This window comes from Notolepis coatsorum, assembly GCF_963971535.1.
Source record: "Notolepis coatsorum genome assembly, chromosome: 12".
NCBI classification, from domain to species: Eukaryota; Metazoa; Chordata; class Actinopteri; order Aulopiformes; family Paralepididae; genus Notolepis; species Notolepis coatsorum.
The window spans coordinates 56,686,962-56,702,860 of NC_140176.1; the positions used below are offsets into that span (position 1 = coordinate 56,686,962).

The window sequence follows — 15,899 nt, forward strand, 5'->3', positions numbered from 1 at the left end:
CAGCGCTGAACAGTCTCTTTGTACATCGCTGAACCGTCTCTTTTTACAGCGCTGAACAGTCTCTTTTTACAGCGCTGAACAGTCTTTTTACAGCGCTGAACAGTCTCTTTTTACAGTGCTGAACAGTCTCTTTTTACAGTGCTGAACCCTCTCTTTTTACAGTGCTGAACAGTATTTTTACAGTGCTGAACCGTCTCTTTTTACAGTGCTGAACAGTCTCTTTTTACAGTGCTGAACAGTCTCTTTTTACAGTGCTGAACAGCCTCTTTTTACAGTGCTGAACCGTCTCTTTTTACAGTGCTGAACAGTCTCTTTTTACAGTGCTGAACAGTCTCGTTTTACAGTACTGCACAGTCTCTTTTTACAGTGCTGAACAGTCTCTTTTTACAGTGCTGAACAGTCTTTTTACAGTGCTGAACAGTCTTTTTACAGTGCTGAACAGTCTCTTTTTACAGTTCTGAACAGTCTCTTTTTACAGTGCTGAACAGTCTTTTTACAGCGCTGAACCGTCTCTTTTTACAGCGCTGAACAGTCTCTTTAGTCGTCTTTTTACAGTGCTGAACCGTCTCTTTTTACAGTGCTGAACTGTCTCTTTTTACAGTGCTGAACCGTCTCTTTTTACAGTGCAGAACAGTCTCTTTTTACAGTACTGAACAGTCTCTTTTTACAGTGCTGAACCGTCTCTTTTTACAGTGCTGAACAGTCTCTTTTTACAGTGCTGAACAGTCTCTTTTTACAGTGCTGAACAGTCTCTTTTTACAGTGATGAACAGTCTCTTTTTACAGTGATGAACAGTCTCTTTTTACAGTGCTGAACAGTCTCTTTTTACAGTGATGAACAGTCTATTTTTACAGTGATGAACAGTCTCTTTTTACAGTGCTGAACAGTCTCTTTTTACAGCGCTGAACCCTCTCTTTTTACAGTGCTGAACAGTCTCTTTTTACAGCGCTGAATTCTCTCTTTTTACAGTGCTGAACAGTCTCTTTTTACAGTGCTGAACAGTCTCTTTTTACAGTGCTGAACAGTCTCTTTTTACAGTGCTGAACAGTCTCTTTTTACAGTGCTGAACAGTCTCTTTTTACAGTACTGCACAGTCTCTTTTTACAGTGCTGAACAGTCTCTTTTTACAGTGCTGAACAGTCTCTTTTTACAGTGCTGAACAGTCTCTTTTTACAGTGCTGAACAGTCTCTTTTTACAGTTCTGAACAGTCTCTTTTTACAGTGCTGAACAGTCTTTTTACAGTGCTGAACAGTCTCTTTTTACAGTGCAGAACAGTCTCTTTTTACAGTACTGAACAGTCTCTTTTTACAGTGCTGAACAGTCTCTTTTTACAGTGCTGAACAGTCTCTTTTTACAGTGCTGAACAGTCTATTTTTACAGCGCTGAACTGTCTCTTTTTACAGTGCTGAACAGTCTCTTTTTACAGTGATGAACAGTCTCTTTTTACAGTGCTGAACAGTCTCTTTTTACAGTGATGAACAGTCTATTTTTACAGTACTGAACAGTCTCTTTTTACAGTGCTAAACAGTCTCTTTTTACAGCGCTGAACCCTCTCTTTTTACAGTGCTGAACAGTCTCTTTTTACAGCGCTGAACCCTCTCTTTTTACAGTGCTGAACAGTCTCTTTTTACAGTGCTGAACAGTCTTTTTACAGTGCTGAAGTCTCTTTTTACAGTGCTGAACAGTCTCTTTTTACAGTGCTTAACAGTCTCTTTTTACAGTGCTGAACAGTCTCTTTTTACAGTGCTTAACAGTCTCTTTTTACAGTGCTGAACAGTCTCTTTTTACAGTGCTTAACAGTCTCTTTTTACCGTACTGAACCGTCTGCCGGAACGCAGGGGAACCAAAAGTGTTTTCAGATGAGGAGGATGATAAAAAAAATCCAAATGGATAGCAGCTGGATCCAAAATGTGTATGATGAATTGAATTCATTGCATGCATTGAGCCAGAGATGGGGAGTTCGTAGTGTTGCTGGGGAGCATTTAAAACACTCACAACTAGTTAACCATGAGATCCCAACGTTATGATCACATCTTATCTGTGTTGAGGCGCTCAGCGCGCACACACACACACACACACCTATAATAGACTTATTCTTCAAGCCACTGAGTGAAAGCAGCATGCGGCTGAACCGCGCGCTGTTCAGAGCCACGAAAAATATTACAGAGCAAATATTTTCAGAGGAAAGCTCCCGATCTGCGGCCACCTTTTCTTTTCTTTTCTCCATTTTCTTCTCTTTCTTCTCTTCTCTAAGAGGGGGGGGGGGGTGAGAAAACGTTTTCTAATGTGCCGTCGTATAGAGTTCCCCGAGTTTCCAAAAACAGCGCACGGCGAGAGCCGCGAGTGCCGCGCCGGCCCCCGGGAGGAGGAGTCCGAGGCTCCGAGTCTGAGGTCGGGACGCGCTGCGTGTGATCTGGTCTGGAGCACCGTGTAGGTCAGCCTCACGCCAATCACACCTTCTCACTGTTCCAACAGGCTGGGAGCCCCACGGAGGCAGCATGCAGACTTACTGTAACCCGTCTACTACAGCGTCTCAGCCCTGCGCACGTCGACAGCCTGTAACCGTCTGCTGCTGAACAGCTTCTCAGCCCTGCGCACGTCGACAGCCTGTAACCGTCTGCTGCTGAACAGCTTCTCAGCCCTGCGCACGTCGACAGCCTGTAACCGTCTGCTGCTGAACAGCTTCTCAGCCCTGCGCACGTCCACAGCCTGTAACCGTCTGCTGCCGAACAGCTTCTCAGCCCTGCGCACGTCGACACTGACAGCCTGTAACCGTCTGCTGCCGAACAGCTTCTCAGCCCTGCGCACGTCGACAGCCTGTAACCGTCTGCTGCTGAACAGCTTCTCAGCCCTGCGCACGTCCACAGCCTGTAACCGTCTGCTGCTGAACAGCTTCTCAGCCCTGCTCACGTCGACAGCCTGTAACCGTCTGCTGCTGAACAGCTTCTCAGCCCTGCGCACGTCCACAGCCTGTAACCGTCTGCTACTGAACAGCTTCTCAGCCCTGCGCACGTCGACAGCCTGTAACCGTCTGCTACTGAACAGCTTCTCAGCTCTGCGCACGTCGACAGCCTGTAACCGTCTGCTAATTTGTGCAAGACATACAGAAAAATTCAATTACGTGCCCCCCTTCCCACGGTGTATAGAAAGAGACAATAAACACAAAAGTAACATAGGACACAATATACAACACACAGGACTATGTACAATATAAACAGTACCTACAATTCAATCCAATGTTGACAGCTATGGGTAGGAAGGGTCCCCCTTCTCCCATAATCCTCGGAGGGGAGGAGGTAGAGATGGTGGAGTCCTACAAGTTCCTTGGAGTTCACCTGAACAAAAAACTGGACTGGTTGGACAACACTGAGGCCCTCTACAGGAAGGGACAGAGTAGGCTGTTCTTCCTGAGGAGACTCAGGTCGTTCGACGTGTGCAACCGACTGCTGCTATCGTTCTACCAGTCGGTTGTAGCCAGCGTCCTCTTTTTTGCTGTGGTGTGCTGGGGGGGCAACATCAACTCGAGGGACTCCAGCAAGCTGAACAAGCTGGTGAAGAAGGCTAGCTCAGTAGTGGGTGGTGAGCTGGATAACCTAGAGGTGGTGGCTGAGAGGAGGATGAGGAAAAAGCTAGAAGCCATCCTGGAGAACCCCTCTCACCCCCTCTACGAGGAGCTAGCCAGAATGAAGAGCACGTTCAACCTAAGACTCATCCCCCCTCGACACACCACAAACCGCCTGGGCCGGTCCTTTATACCGGCAGCCATCAGGATCTACAACAAAGGGCTCGGACGGCCGGACCGGCTGCCAGAGCGATCACTGTCACAACTCGGGACTTGAGAACTAGAGACTCACATCACCGTACCGACTATCTTGATTATTTGCACTAGAGACTCATATCACTGGTGTTACGTGTGGGGGTCTATATGTTTGTGCCTTGATCAGGCGCTCCTAGTGTGATGCGTCTTGTCTAGCTGTAGTTCTCTGTCGTGGTTTTGTAGTCCTCTTGTTTTCCCTCCAGCTGTACCCATTTTGTAATTAACCCAGGTGTGTCTTGTCTCGTCATGCCCTCATGTATAAGTATTCTGCCTTTCCCTTTGTCTGGTGCTGATCCTGTCTGTGCAGTACGTGTTTTTGTTTGTCATTCATTTATATTTCCTTGTTTAAACCATGGTAATTATTCATTAAATATTCTTTGTAATTACTTTGGCTACCGTCTCCTTATTATGTTACATTGACCCGACATCGAGCCTGCTGATTGTCAATGATAACATAATAACTGGACTCTCACCACTGGACTATCTTGTGTTTGTACTTTTATATTACTATATTGTATTTGTACTGTGAAGCTAATCTATGCATCCCCCACCCTGTATCCCCCCGCCCATGCTGCTTTGACACTTGAATTTCCCCAAGGGGATCAATAAAGGATTATCTTATCTTATTTTATCTTAACAGCTTCTCAGACCTGCTCACGTGAACAGCCTGTAACCATCTGCTACTGAACAGCTTCTCAGCCCTATGATGCTGAGGGGCGACAATGGATCAAGAGGTAGAAGCAGTCGTCTGGCAATCCGGAGGTTCCCGGTTCGATTCCCGCTCCTCCCGGGCAACGTGTTGATGTATCCTTGAGCAAGACACTTAACCCCCAATTGCTCCCGATGGGCAGGTTGGCACCTTGCATGGTTGCCTCCGCCGTCGGTGTGTGAATGTGTGAATGAATGGGTAAAATGTGAGGAACAAAATTCTAAAGCGCTTTGGATAAAAGCGCTATATAAAAAAGCAGCCATTTACCATTTTACCATGATGCCCCTAGGTCATGGAATGAACTCCAACAGTCCTTAAAGCTTGAGATTCTCCCCTCTGTTGCAGAGTTTAAAACCTTGATCTCCAACCTTTGTCAATCAAGTTGTACATGTTTTAATAGATTGTTATCCTTACTTGTCTTATTGTTAGGATCTTATATTCTGTGCCTTTTTTTGCTTAACTCTGTATGTACATGTGACTGTAAATGAGGGGTTGCCTTTCGAGTTTAAATAAAGGTTTGAAATTAAATTAAATAAACACAAATAAAACAAATACAAAAACACACACAATATTGTTTCGTTTTTTAGTTATTATATATATGGAATATTCAACTATTCCAGAGGGCAGCTACACACACACAACCCCATCTTTCCAGCACACCTCAACCGTTCCCCTGCTGAACCTCCCAATCAGCCATTTCCTCTGACCTCCATCCACCCTGTCTTCTGAGTGTCTTCTTATTGATTGGCTGCCTTCCACTTCCTCAAATCCACCCTGTCTTCTGAGTGTCCACTTATTAATGGCTGCCTTCCACTTCCTCAAATCCACCCTGTCTTCTGAGTGTCCACTTATTAATGGCTGCCTTCCACTTCCTCAAATCCACCCTCTTCTGAGCGTCCTCTTATTGATGGCTGCCTTCCACTTCCTCAAATCTGACATTGCCCCTGCCCCCCCTTCTCCCCTATGGCCTTCCCCTGTACAGGCCCTAACAGGACCACCGCTAATGCCTTGTAAAAAATTACCCACCCCCCCCCCCCCCCCCCCACCCCAAAGTAGCAGAAACAGCTGTATGTTAATAGGTAGCACATGGCACCGTGCCCTGGCTGGTGACCCACTGACACAAGACACACAGGAGTGGAACTGCGTGGGCACAGGTATACGTGTGTGTGTGTCAAGTACTCTCTCTCTCTCACACACACTCAATTACCCTCTCTCATGCTCTCACACACACACACACACACTACTCTCACTCGTACGCACATAATCACACACTCAATTATGCTCTCACATGCCCAAACAGACACACACACAGACACCCACACACATTCATATGGTTAATTACTCTCTCATTGGTGCACACACACACACACACACACACACACACACACACACACACACACACACACACACACACAACACACACACACACACACACACACACACACACACACACACACACACACACACACACACACACACACACACACACACACACACACACGCCTCCGTATGGAAGCGCTCCTCTTGGGTCAAAGTGAGTCAACAGGTCCTGTTGTGTCTCAATGCTGGTGGCTTAGCCGCCTAATTCAATATAAGACTGATACACTAGTAGCTGCTTGGATCTGCACCTGGAGAGGAGGAGGATGAGAGGAGAGGAGGAGGAGAGGAGGAGGAGAGGAGAGGAGAGAGGAGGAGGAGGAGGAGGAGGAGAGAGAAGAGGAGGAGGAGAGAGGAGGAGATGAGGGAGGAGGATGAGAGGAGAGGAGGAGGAGGAGAGGAGAGAGGAGGAGGAGGAGAGGAGAGAGGAGGAGGAGAGCGGAGAGAGGAGGAGGAGAGCAGAGAAGGAGAGGAGAGAAGAGGAGGAGGAAGAGAGAGAGAAAGAGAGAGAGAAAGCAAGAGGAAGAATGAATGATGAAATAGACTGAAAGAGAGAGAGAGGGGGAGGGGGTGCTGTCTCGCCCTTGTTTTCCAGGCTGCCATCCCCCCCCCCCCCCCCCCCCCCCCCCCCCCTCTCTGGGTCGTGTGCTTGTGTTCATTAGACATAATAGGGATCCTAGAAAAGCAGATCACTGAGCTTGTCTAAATAAACCTGCGTGTACATTCCTGGCACCGGCCTCTCATTAAGCCCCGGGGTCCTGCTGCCACCGGCCTGGCCAGGGTTTCACAGCCTGGCAGCGCCGGAGAAGGGCTCTGATCCGGGGGCGAGGAGGAGCCTGGTGGGCCCGCGGCAGCTTCTGAGAGACCTGCGGTAGGCAGACTGGGACACACACAGCAGCACCCCTGCCTGTTAAAAACGCACTGTTTTCAATCACACACACAGTACCACCCACCCACCCACCCAAACTCGCTCGCTCACTCACTCACAATGGCGGAAACAGGCGGCCATCATAATTGGCACTTTCATCACTGTCAATATTAGTCTTTCTGAGGGGGGGGCTAATACGGACCAAAGTTGTTTTTTCATGTGTGAAGCATAAAGTAGGAGGAGGAGGAGGAGGAGGAGGAGGAGGAGGAGGAGGAGGAGGGAGAGAGGGAACGCAAAGGAGGAGAGAAGTGATTTAAGGAGGCTGATTTATGTCTTCCGCCCAAGGAATGGATCATTTCAGCCATAATTGAGAGTGATACAGTTACTATCGCACAGAGACGCCATTCAAAAGGCAGCAGTCATCTGCTTGTGTTTTACACCCCCCAGCCCTGTGATTTACATAGGGGCTAGTTGGTATAGTATCGGGTGCCCTGCAGCAGGGATGGAGGGAGAAACAGAGAGAGAAAGAGAGAGAGAAAGAGAGCGAGAGAGCGAGAGAGAGAGAGAGAGAGAGAGGAGAGAGAGAAACACTTTTAATATTTCAGTCTTCTGGCCCACAGGCTGAGTGCACTTTTAAGACCCTGACAGAAAGAAAACAAGGAGCTTCCAAACCTCAGTGTGTTACAGTCAAACCTCTCCCCCTGCCACAGCACTGGAACTAATCTAACGTGACTGAGCGGTGGTCCTGCTAGCAGCCGGTATGAGTGTGTTTACCCTGGGAGCGTTTAAAACAGCCCGGTGATCCGAGCCCAGCCAAAACCAGCCAGCCAGCCAGAGCTGAGGTTGTGAGGGTAAAGGGTGGAAATGTAGAGGTGTACGTGTTTGTGTGTGCGTACAGTATGTGTACCTGTGTGTGTGTGTGTGTGTGTGTGTGTGTACGTGTGTGTGTGTGTGTGTGTGTGTGCGCGCGTCTGTTTGATTGCACGCAAAGGCAGCTGTTAAACATTCAACTTGTCGCCACCTCAAGGCGCGGCCCTTACCCCTAAAAATCTGATGGTACGGCTTAGGCTATAACCAAACGGATGCAACGCAGAATATTTCAGTGTGTGTGTGTGTGTGTGTGTGTGTGAGCGTGTTTAGGTGTGTGAGCGTGTGTGAGCGTGTGTGAGCATGTGTGTGTGTCTGTGAGAGTGTGAGCGTGTGTGTCTGTGTGAGTGTATATGAGAGCATGTGTGAGAGCGTGTGTGTGTCTGTGAGAGTGTGAGCGTGTGTGTCTGTGTGAGTGTATATGAGAGCATGTGTGAGAGCGTGTGTGTGTCTGTGAGAGTGTGAGCGTGTGTGTGTGTGTGTGTGCGTATATGAGAGCATGTGTGAGAGCATGTGTGTGTGTGTTTGTGAGTGTGTGTGAGCGTGTGTGTGTGAGCGTGCGTGTGTGTGAGCATGTTTGAGCCTGTGTGTGAGCGTGTGCGTGTGTGTGTGAGTGTGTGTGTGAGCGTGTGCGTGTGTGAGCGAGTGTGTGTGTGTGTGCGGGCGTGTGCGCACGATGCATGCGTGGACACCCTGGCTCCCGTCTCTTGTACGTCTCTTGTACTCTCTTCACCTCCTCCGCAGGAGCCATCCGTCTTCCTGATCGATGAGCTCCACGAGCGCTCCGCGGCTCTGACGGGTTGCCGCTCGCCACGCCAGCACGGCCCCGGCCGCGCTGCAATCAAAACACAATCAAGGGAGGCGTGCTGACACGGGAAGGCTCCGCGGCGGAGAGCGGAACGACAGCAAACGGTCCGGGCACATCCTCTCAGGGTTAATGGAGACAACAGGTGGAGGTGTGGAACGTTTTCCTACGTGATGGAATCCACCGACCTCCATCTTGGGCTGAGAGCCGGAGTGTGTGCGCCTGTGATTCTCCCCTTGTTTTTTTTGTGTCCGTCTTTGTGTATGTCTCCCCATGTTTTTATTATAAATTTTTTTTATTAACCTTTATTTACCCAGGGTAGGTTCGCTGAGCTGATGCTGTTTTTCAGGAACGCCCTGCTTCAGATTCACACAGTTCCATTCACACATGGGAGCTGCCCAGTACAACCACAGTCTGCCACCGTTGGCCATTGAGCAACTCCACTGGAGCAGTTGGGGGTTAAGTGCCTTGCTCAAGGACACTTCAGCGGTTGGTGTTAAGGGGATAGGAGAGAGTTATTAATTCACTTCCCCAGCCCAGATTTTTCCTGCCGGTCCGGGGGATCTAACCAGCGACCTTCTGGTCACAAACCCGCTTCTCTAACCTTTAGGCCACCGCGGCCCCCATGCATGTGCGTGTGCGTGTGCGTGTGCGTGTGTGTGTGCGTGTGGTGTGCGTGTCAGGGCGTTTTCTCACAGACCAGCCCTACTGAAAACACTAAGGGATCTAGGACTAGCCCTGAGCATGCAGACTATGCTACTATGGTAATAGTATCCAGGCTAAACTGAGAGCAGGCCATGAACCGTGTCAGACAGGCCTTACTTTAAACTCCATTGCGGCCTCGTCGCCCAGCGGGGAACTCCAGCCTTGATTGCCGCAGTCGACGGCGCGCCGCCCGAGCTGGTAACATGTCCGTCCAGGAAATCCTAGTTGTTTAGCTTTACATCGAAAGGCGTGACACCACCAACTGAATACTAAAACGGGATATAAAAAGGCCACACGTTAAAACGGTCTCCTGGGAGTCCAGTCTCTCCGTGGCAAGTTGGCGTGTCCAATCCTCCTCGCCCTCATCCTCCAGTGTGGTTCTCCTCGCCACTCCTTTCTCCGGCGTCTAGCACGCTACCGGCACCAACCGCACCACAGGGGTGGAGGAGGCAGGAATCCCATCATCCTCTTAGTCCGACCCACCACGCCCCCCCCCCCCCCCCTGTCGACTAATGCCGCCCTGTAACGGTGCAACGGTGACAGTGTGTGCGTGCGCTTCCCCCCTCCCCGAGACGCAGGTTCCCTCCTGTCCGTTCCGTGTGTGCACATTCACACGCAAGCTTACATGTGGCTCAGGCAGTTGATCCACCTCCACTCTCTAAGTGGCCTAATCCTGATCCTCGTCAGCTCTCCTCGTCCTCACCCCCCCCCCCCCCCCTGCTGTCTCGCATGACAGACGCGCCCGCGGGAGGATCCATAATATGTTGAGCCGTGTTGTTTCTGGCGGGGGCCGGTTCCAAATGCGATGCCGCACATTAGAGAGACGCTTACACAACTTTTTCCATCTCTCTCACACATCTGAGGCCACCTGACGGACGGCCAGAGGGAGATATTTGTAATGAAAGAAAATCTATATATTTGTTTCTGTCTGGTGGATATAGCAAGACTAGCAGCAACGAGGCCGTGGGACGGAGCCTAGGTCTTTGCGGAGTTATTTAGCCTCCGATAACGTTTGCCTTCACACACAAGCAGCTTTGTATTAATGTCAGACACAGAATAGGAGCGCTTTGTAATTCACTTCATTTCTGTTATAGCCAAGATAACTGCCTGGTCCCCCCCCCCTCCAAGATAAAAGGTTGCAGTAAGTACGTTAAGTAAAATAAATCAACCAATCGGTTTTGTAAGATAGACCAAACGTGACATACCTTGACGTGGGGCCTGGCCAGCAGTTTGAGAAGTTCTTTGACATCTCTATTAGCCGCTTTGCCCTGGATCTCCTCACTCACCTAGAAAGAGAGAGAGAGCGAGAGCGAGAGAGAGAGAGGGAGAGAGGGAGAGAGGGAGAGAGGGAGAGAGGGAGAGAGGGAGAGAGGGAGAGAGAGAGAGAGAGAGAGAGAGAGAGAGAGAGAGAGAGGGGGAGAGTCATTGACACACATCAGAGCACCAGATAATAAAACACAGTCCCCTGCACAAGACCTGCCAACAGCACCGATACCAGACGAAACAGACAGGTACTAGACCGATACAAACAGACAGGTACCAACCAGACCAAAGAGCACAGGTACCAGACCAAACAGACTGATACCAGATCAAACAGACAGATACCAGATCAAACAGACAGATACCAGACCAAACAGCACAGATACCAGACCAAACAGCACAGATACCAGACCAAACAGACAGATACCAGACCAAACAGATACCAGACCAAACAGCACAAGATACCAGACCAAACAGCACAGATACCAGACCAAACAGCACAGATACCAGACCAAACAGACCGATACCAGATCAAACAGACCGATACCAGATCAAACAGACAGATACCAGACCAAACAGACCGATACCAGATCAAACAGACAGATACCAGCTCAAACAGACCGATACCAGCCCAAACAGACAGATACCAGATCAAACAGACAGATACCAGATCAAACAGCACAGATACCAGACCAAACAGACAGATACCAGACCAAACAGCACAGATACCAGACCAAACAGCACAGATACCAGACCAAACAGACCGATTCAAGACCAAACAGATACCAGACCAAACAGACAGATACCAGACCAAACAGCACAGATACCAGACCAAACAGCACAGATACCAGACCAAACAGCACAGATACCAGACCAAACAGACCGATACCAGATCAAACAGACCGATACCAGATCAAACAGACAGATACCAGACCAAACAGACCGATACCAGATCAAACAGACAGATACCAGCTCAAACAGACCGATACCAGCCCAAACAGACAGATACCAGATCAAACAGACAGATACCAGACCAAACAGATTAATGCCAGACCAAACAGATTGATGCCAGACCAAACAGACAGATACCAGACCAAACAGACCGATTCAAGACCAAACAGACTGATACCAGATCAAACAGACAGATACCAGATCAAACAGACAGATACCAGACCAAACAGACAGATACCAGATCAAACAGACAGATACCAGACCAAACAGACAGATACCAGATCAAACAGACAGATACCAGCCCAAACAGACAGATACCAGACCAAACAGACACCAGACCAAACAGACAGATACCAGACCAAACAGACAGATACCAGACCAATACCAAACAGACCGATTCAAGACCAAACAGACAGGTACCAGATCAAACAGACAGATACCAGACCAAACAGATTAATGCCAGACCAAACAGATTGATGCCAGACCAAACCGATTGATGCCAGCCCAAACAGACAGGTACCAAATCAAACAGACAGATACCAGATCAAACAGACAGCTATAATAGCATAGAATAGAATAGAAGTACTTCAGTGTTTCCCCTACCCGCCCCGCCAACGGGACCCCCCCCCCCCCCCCTGAAAAAATGATAATAATACAAATTATATATAATATATATATATATAATATTATTTAATTTAATCACAGTAACGTTGGCGAGCTAACTAAATTATATAAAAACGAACTGGATAGTATAAGTTGATATATGAACTGGATAGTTCATATAAACCCTTCTCCCTTTCTGTGTGTGTGTGTGCGTGTGTGTGTGTGTGTGTGTGTGTGTGTGTGTGTGTATGTGTATGTGTATGTGTGTGTGTGTGTGTGTGTGTGTGTGTGTGCGCCCGTCCCAACTCTGGTCTTTGGAAAGTTTGATATTTACTGAGAGGATGGCCAGATAATGTTGATATTTAAACTTTACTGCGCACGTCTATGACGACACTGTTGACACCACGTATCCGTGACGCGCGCCGCCTCACGACAACACTAGTCGTTTTGGGTGCCTACCACCCCCCCTGAAAAAAATCCTAGGGGAAACACTGTACTTTATTGATCACAAGGTAAATTCAGCACTACAGATCACGCACAATAAACATTTAGGTAGTCAAAAAAATCTAAAATCACAATTAAGAATAAAAATACAGTCAGGGATATACATTCTAAAATATGTTACCGGACCAAACAGACATACCAGACCAACCAGAATGATACCAGACCAAACAATCAGTCTCCTCTCCACCGTATCATCCCTATCAAGACGTAGACCCCTCTCATTAAGCAGACAGAAGTATTGTAAAAGGTAATATTACTGTGTAAAGCTCTGATAGTACATTTCAAAATAAATAGTCAAAATGACGGAAATTACAACCACAAGGATTATGAGTAAAGTTATTCTCCGTATAATTTCCTTCGGTCTAGGATTAGGCTTTTTGGTGAGTTACATTAGTTACAGATGTCTAGAAGGTCTGAGCGTGGGGGGGTAATCTCCATGTTCTCAACCCCAAATCAAGCTCCTCTCTCTGGGCAGAGTAGATTGTGATTTATGGGCCATTCTCCATGGATGATGAGTGACCAGACCACAGACAAAGACATGCTTGTCCAGAAGTGGGATCAGGAGCTAATGTCTACTAATGTCTACTCTGTAAGCATCAATGAAAAATCACAGGAGCTCTGAGAAATCCTCCCTCTGTTCTACTACTGGCAGTGCGAGAGAGGGAGAGAGAGAGAGAGAGAGAGAGAGAGAGAGAGAGAGAGAGAGAGAGAGAGAGAGAGAGAGAGAGAGAGGGGGAAGAGAGGAGAGGGGGAGAGATAGAGAGGGAGAAAGAGGGGGATAGAGAGAGAAAGAGGGGGATAGAGAGAAAAAGGGAGATAGAGAGGGGGGAGAGAGAAAGATGGAGAAAAAAAAGATAGAACGAGAGAGAAAGAGAAAACGAGACAGAAAAAAAGAAAGAGAAAGGGAGTGAGAGAGAGAGTGTGTGTGTGTGTGTGTGTGTGTGTGTGTGTGTGTGTGTGTGTGTGTGTGTGTGTGTGTGTGTGTGTGTGTGTGTGTGTGTGTGTGTGTGTGTGTATGTGTGTGTGTTTGGGAGGCGGGGAGTGTTGGATGAGGTCAAACACACGTTCAAAGTCCTTCAAGTTTGTATGTCAAACACTTGTCTGTGTCCATTTGTGTTTTTGGGACTAACAAGTGAACATGTTTGTGTTTCACATTACGAGTGTGTTCCCCTGCGCGTGTGTGCAGTGAAAAGCAAACGTGTGTTCGCATGGCTACCATGTGCGTGTATATTTGAGTTGGACTCATGGGGCGGGCAAACCTTCGGTCATATGACGTTTGAACCCCTGGTCCATTCTTCTCAGGCACGCTCACGCAGACAATAACAGCCAAAGGAAAAACCAACAGCTTGTTTGACTAATGAACCCCTCGGGGTGAGGTAAGAGGGTAGGAGAGGTGAGGGAAGGGTGAAACCGGGGGTTCGTCTGGAGGAGGACAGCAGCGCGTGTCGGGAGAGAGCAGGTCTTTCCATCTGCCCTGGGGGAGATATATTGGATGTTTAACTGATGGTCACCGTGGTCAAGGTTACTTCTGTTGAAGTAACATTCACTATATCTCCCTTTGTTAAGAGTTATAGTGTGGACCTGCTCTGAGAAACTCTGCTTGGTGGGGAGAGGGAGAGAGAGAGGGAGAGAGAGAGAGATGGACACGGCATGCACTTTCATACAGTATGTGTAAGTGAGGAGAGAGAAAGACAGAGAGGGAGGGAGAGACAGAGAGAGGAGAGAGGAGAATAGAGAGGAAGAGAGGAGAGAGAGATGAAAGAGAGGAATGAGGAGAGAGAGAAGAGAGAGAGATGGAAGAAAGAGGAGAGAAAGAGAGAGAAAGGAATGAGGAGAGAGAGAAGAAGAAAGAGAGAGACAGAGAGGAATGAGGAGAGAGAGAAGAGAGAATCCATGATGGCCTTGCCAGTGAGGGATAATGGAGGGAGAGAGAGACAGAGAGATGTAAATTTCCAGTCCCCCGTATTGTCTTATTAATTCACCCCGTCTCATAACTCCCTGGGGAGGAAAGATGAGGCTTGTTTGACAAAATACTCCACTCTCTCCACCTTCGTGCCTCCATGTTAGAATCAAACTTTCCATACTCTCTCTCCTTCCCTCCCTCCCTGCCTCTCTTCCAACAAGGGAGCGGGGGGGGGGGGGGGGGGGGGGGGGGGGGGTGAGAGAGAAGAAATTGATAGTCTATATTCCATGTACCGTATTTCATTTGTGAAATGCTGCGACCCACACACACCTCTGTGTATTTCAGACCTCAGTATCGTTCCAGACGGTTTACAGTCGTCACCTGCGAACCTGAACACCGGCGAGCCAAAACCAAAACAACTGGTCTCAGAAGCGCTGAGCAGGGGTTGTGTCAAACGGGCTACTGTAGTTTTACTATCTCGTTTCACATTACACGTCACAGTTTGAGGTAAACATGACTTACACGCACAATAATAAAAAGTGACACACAGGCCTCCGCGCATACTCATATAGTGAATAAATATATGCTGAAGCCATGCATTAGTGCTAGACTGATATGACATTCTTGGCACAGATAACAGATCTTTATATACAATTGGATTTATATTTCCAATAACCGATTTATCGGTGGATATACTTTTTGGGCGGAACCCAGAGGGTGCGGCCCTATACAAGGCAATGTCACTTACCGACTGACTGGCTGGCTGACACCCTGTTGTTTAAACACGCATGCGTGAGTGGCGTGGGCTGGGTCTGGCTTAACTAGGCTCGCCTAGTCTTGTTTCTTTAAATAACGTGTGAAAAATAGACCGGCCCCTCGCTTCAAATATCCCTTGTGTTTTCATTTGAAAATAATCTACAAAGACTGACCTAAAAGAAAATGTGTATTTTAGCAAAACTTTACTGTTTAAACCACACACTGATTCCTGCTTCACACAAATAGTTTAAGCTTAAAATAAGAACAATGTCTTATTATATCAACATGTCCAGGCATGTTCCGTTGGAAAGAAAAACATGGGAACACCGTTTTCACACGCCACAGGGTTGTGTCTTTATTTCATTATTGTTGGGAGGAATTCTATTGTCTTCATATGTTGGACACTGTGTACAGTACCATGGAGCTTTGAGGTTCATTACAAACTGTAGAACCCTCACTTGCCACTGTATATTGTACTCCAACGTCAACGGCCAGCTCTACTCAGTCACTGGTATGCTTTTATCTATAAAGGTCATTCTGGGTAGAGTCGCCTGTTGTGTATCTGTTTTTATGTCCCATAAATGTGTCATGTATGGGTTAAGTTCTCAGGCCACTGTGCTTATTGACCATATTCACACAGTGGCCATTTTGCTCTTATGTCACGCTCAGGCTGGGATTTCTTAACACCCTGCTGAGCATGACATACGGTAAGAGCAAAATGGCAAACGATGTTGGGCAAGATGACCTTTATGTTTTCTGCACCCTCTGCTCTG

At 47.9% G+C, this 15,899-nt stretch overlaps 1 protein-coding gene across 1 annotated transcript in view; it reads right to left on the reverse strand.

Annotated features, from left to right (window-relative positions):
* Positions 1-15,899, reverse strand: part of mpp7a (MAGUK p55 scaffold protein 7a) — a 208,329-nt gene that overhangs the window by 71,794 nt on the left and 120,636 nt on the right. The window contains exon 6 of the mRNA XM_084325841.1: positions 10,355-10,435. Coding sequence (XP_084181967.1) covers positions 10,355-10,435 — 81 coding nt within the window. The remainder of the gene's footprint in view (positions 1-10,354; positions 10,436-15,899) is intronic.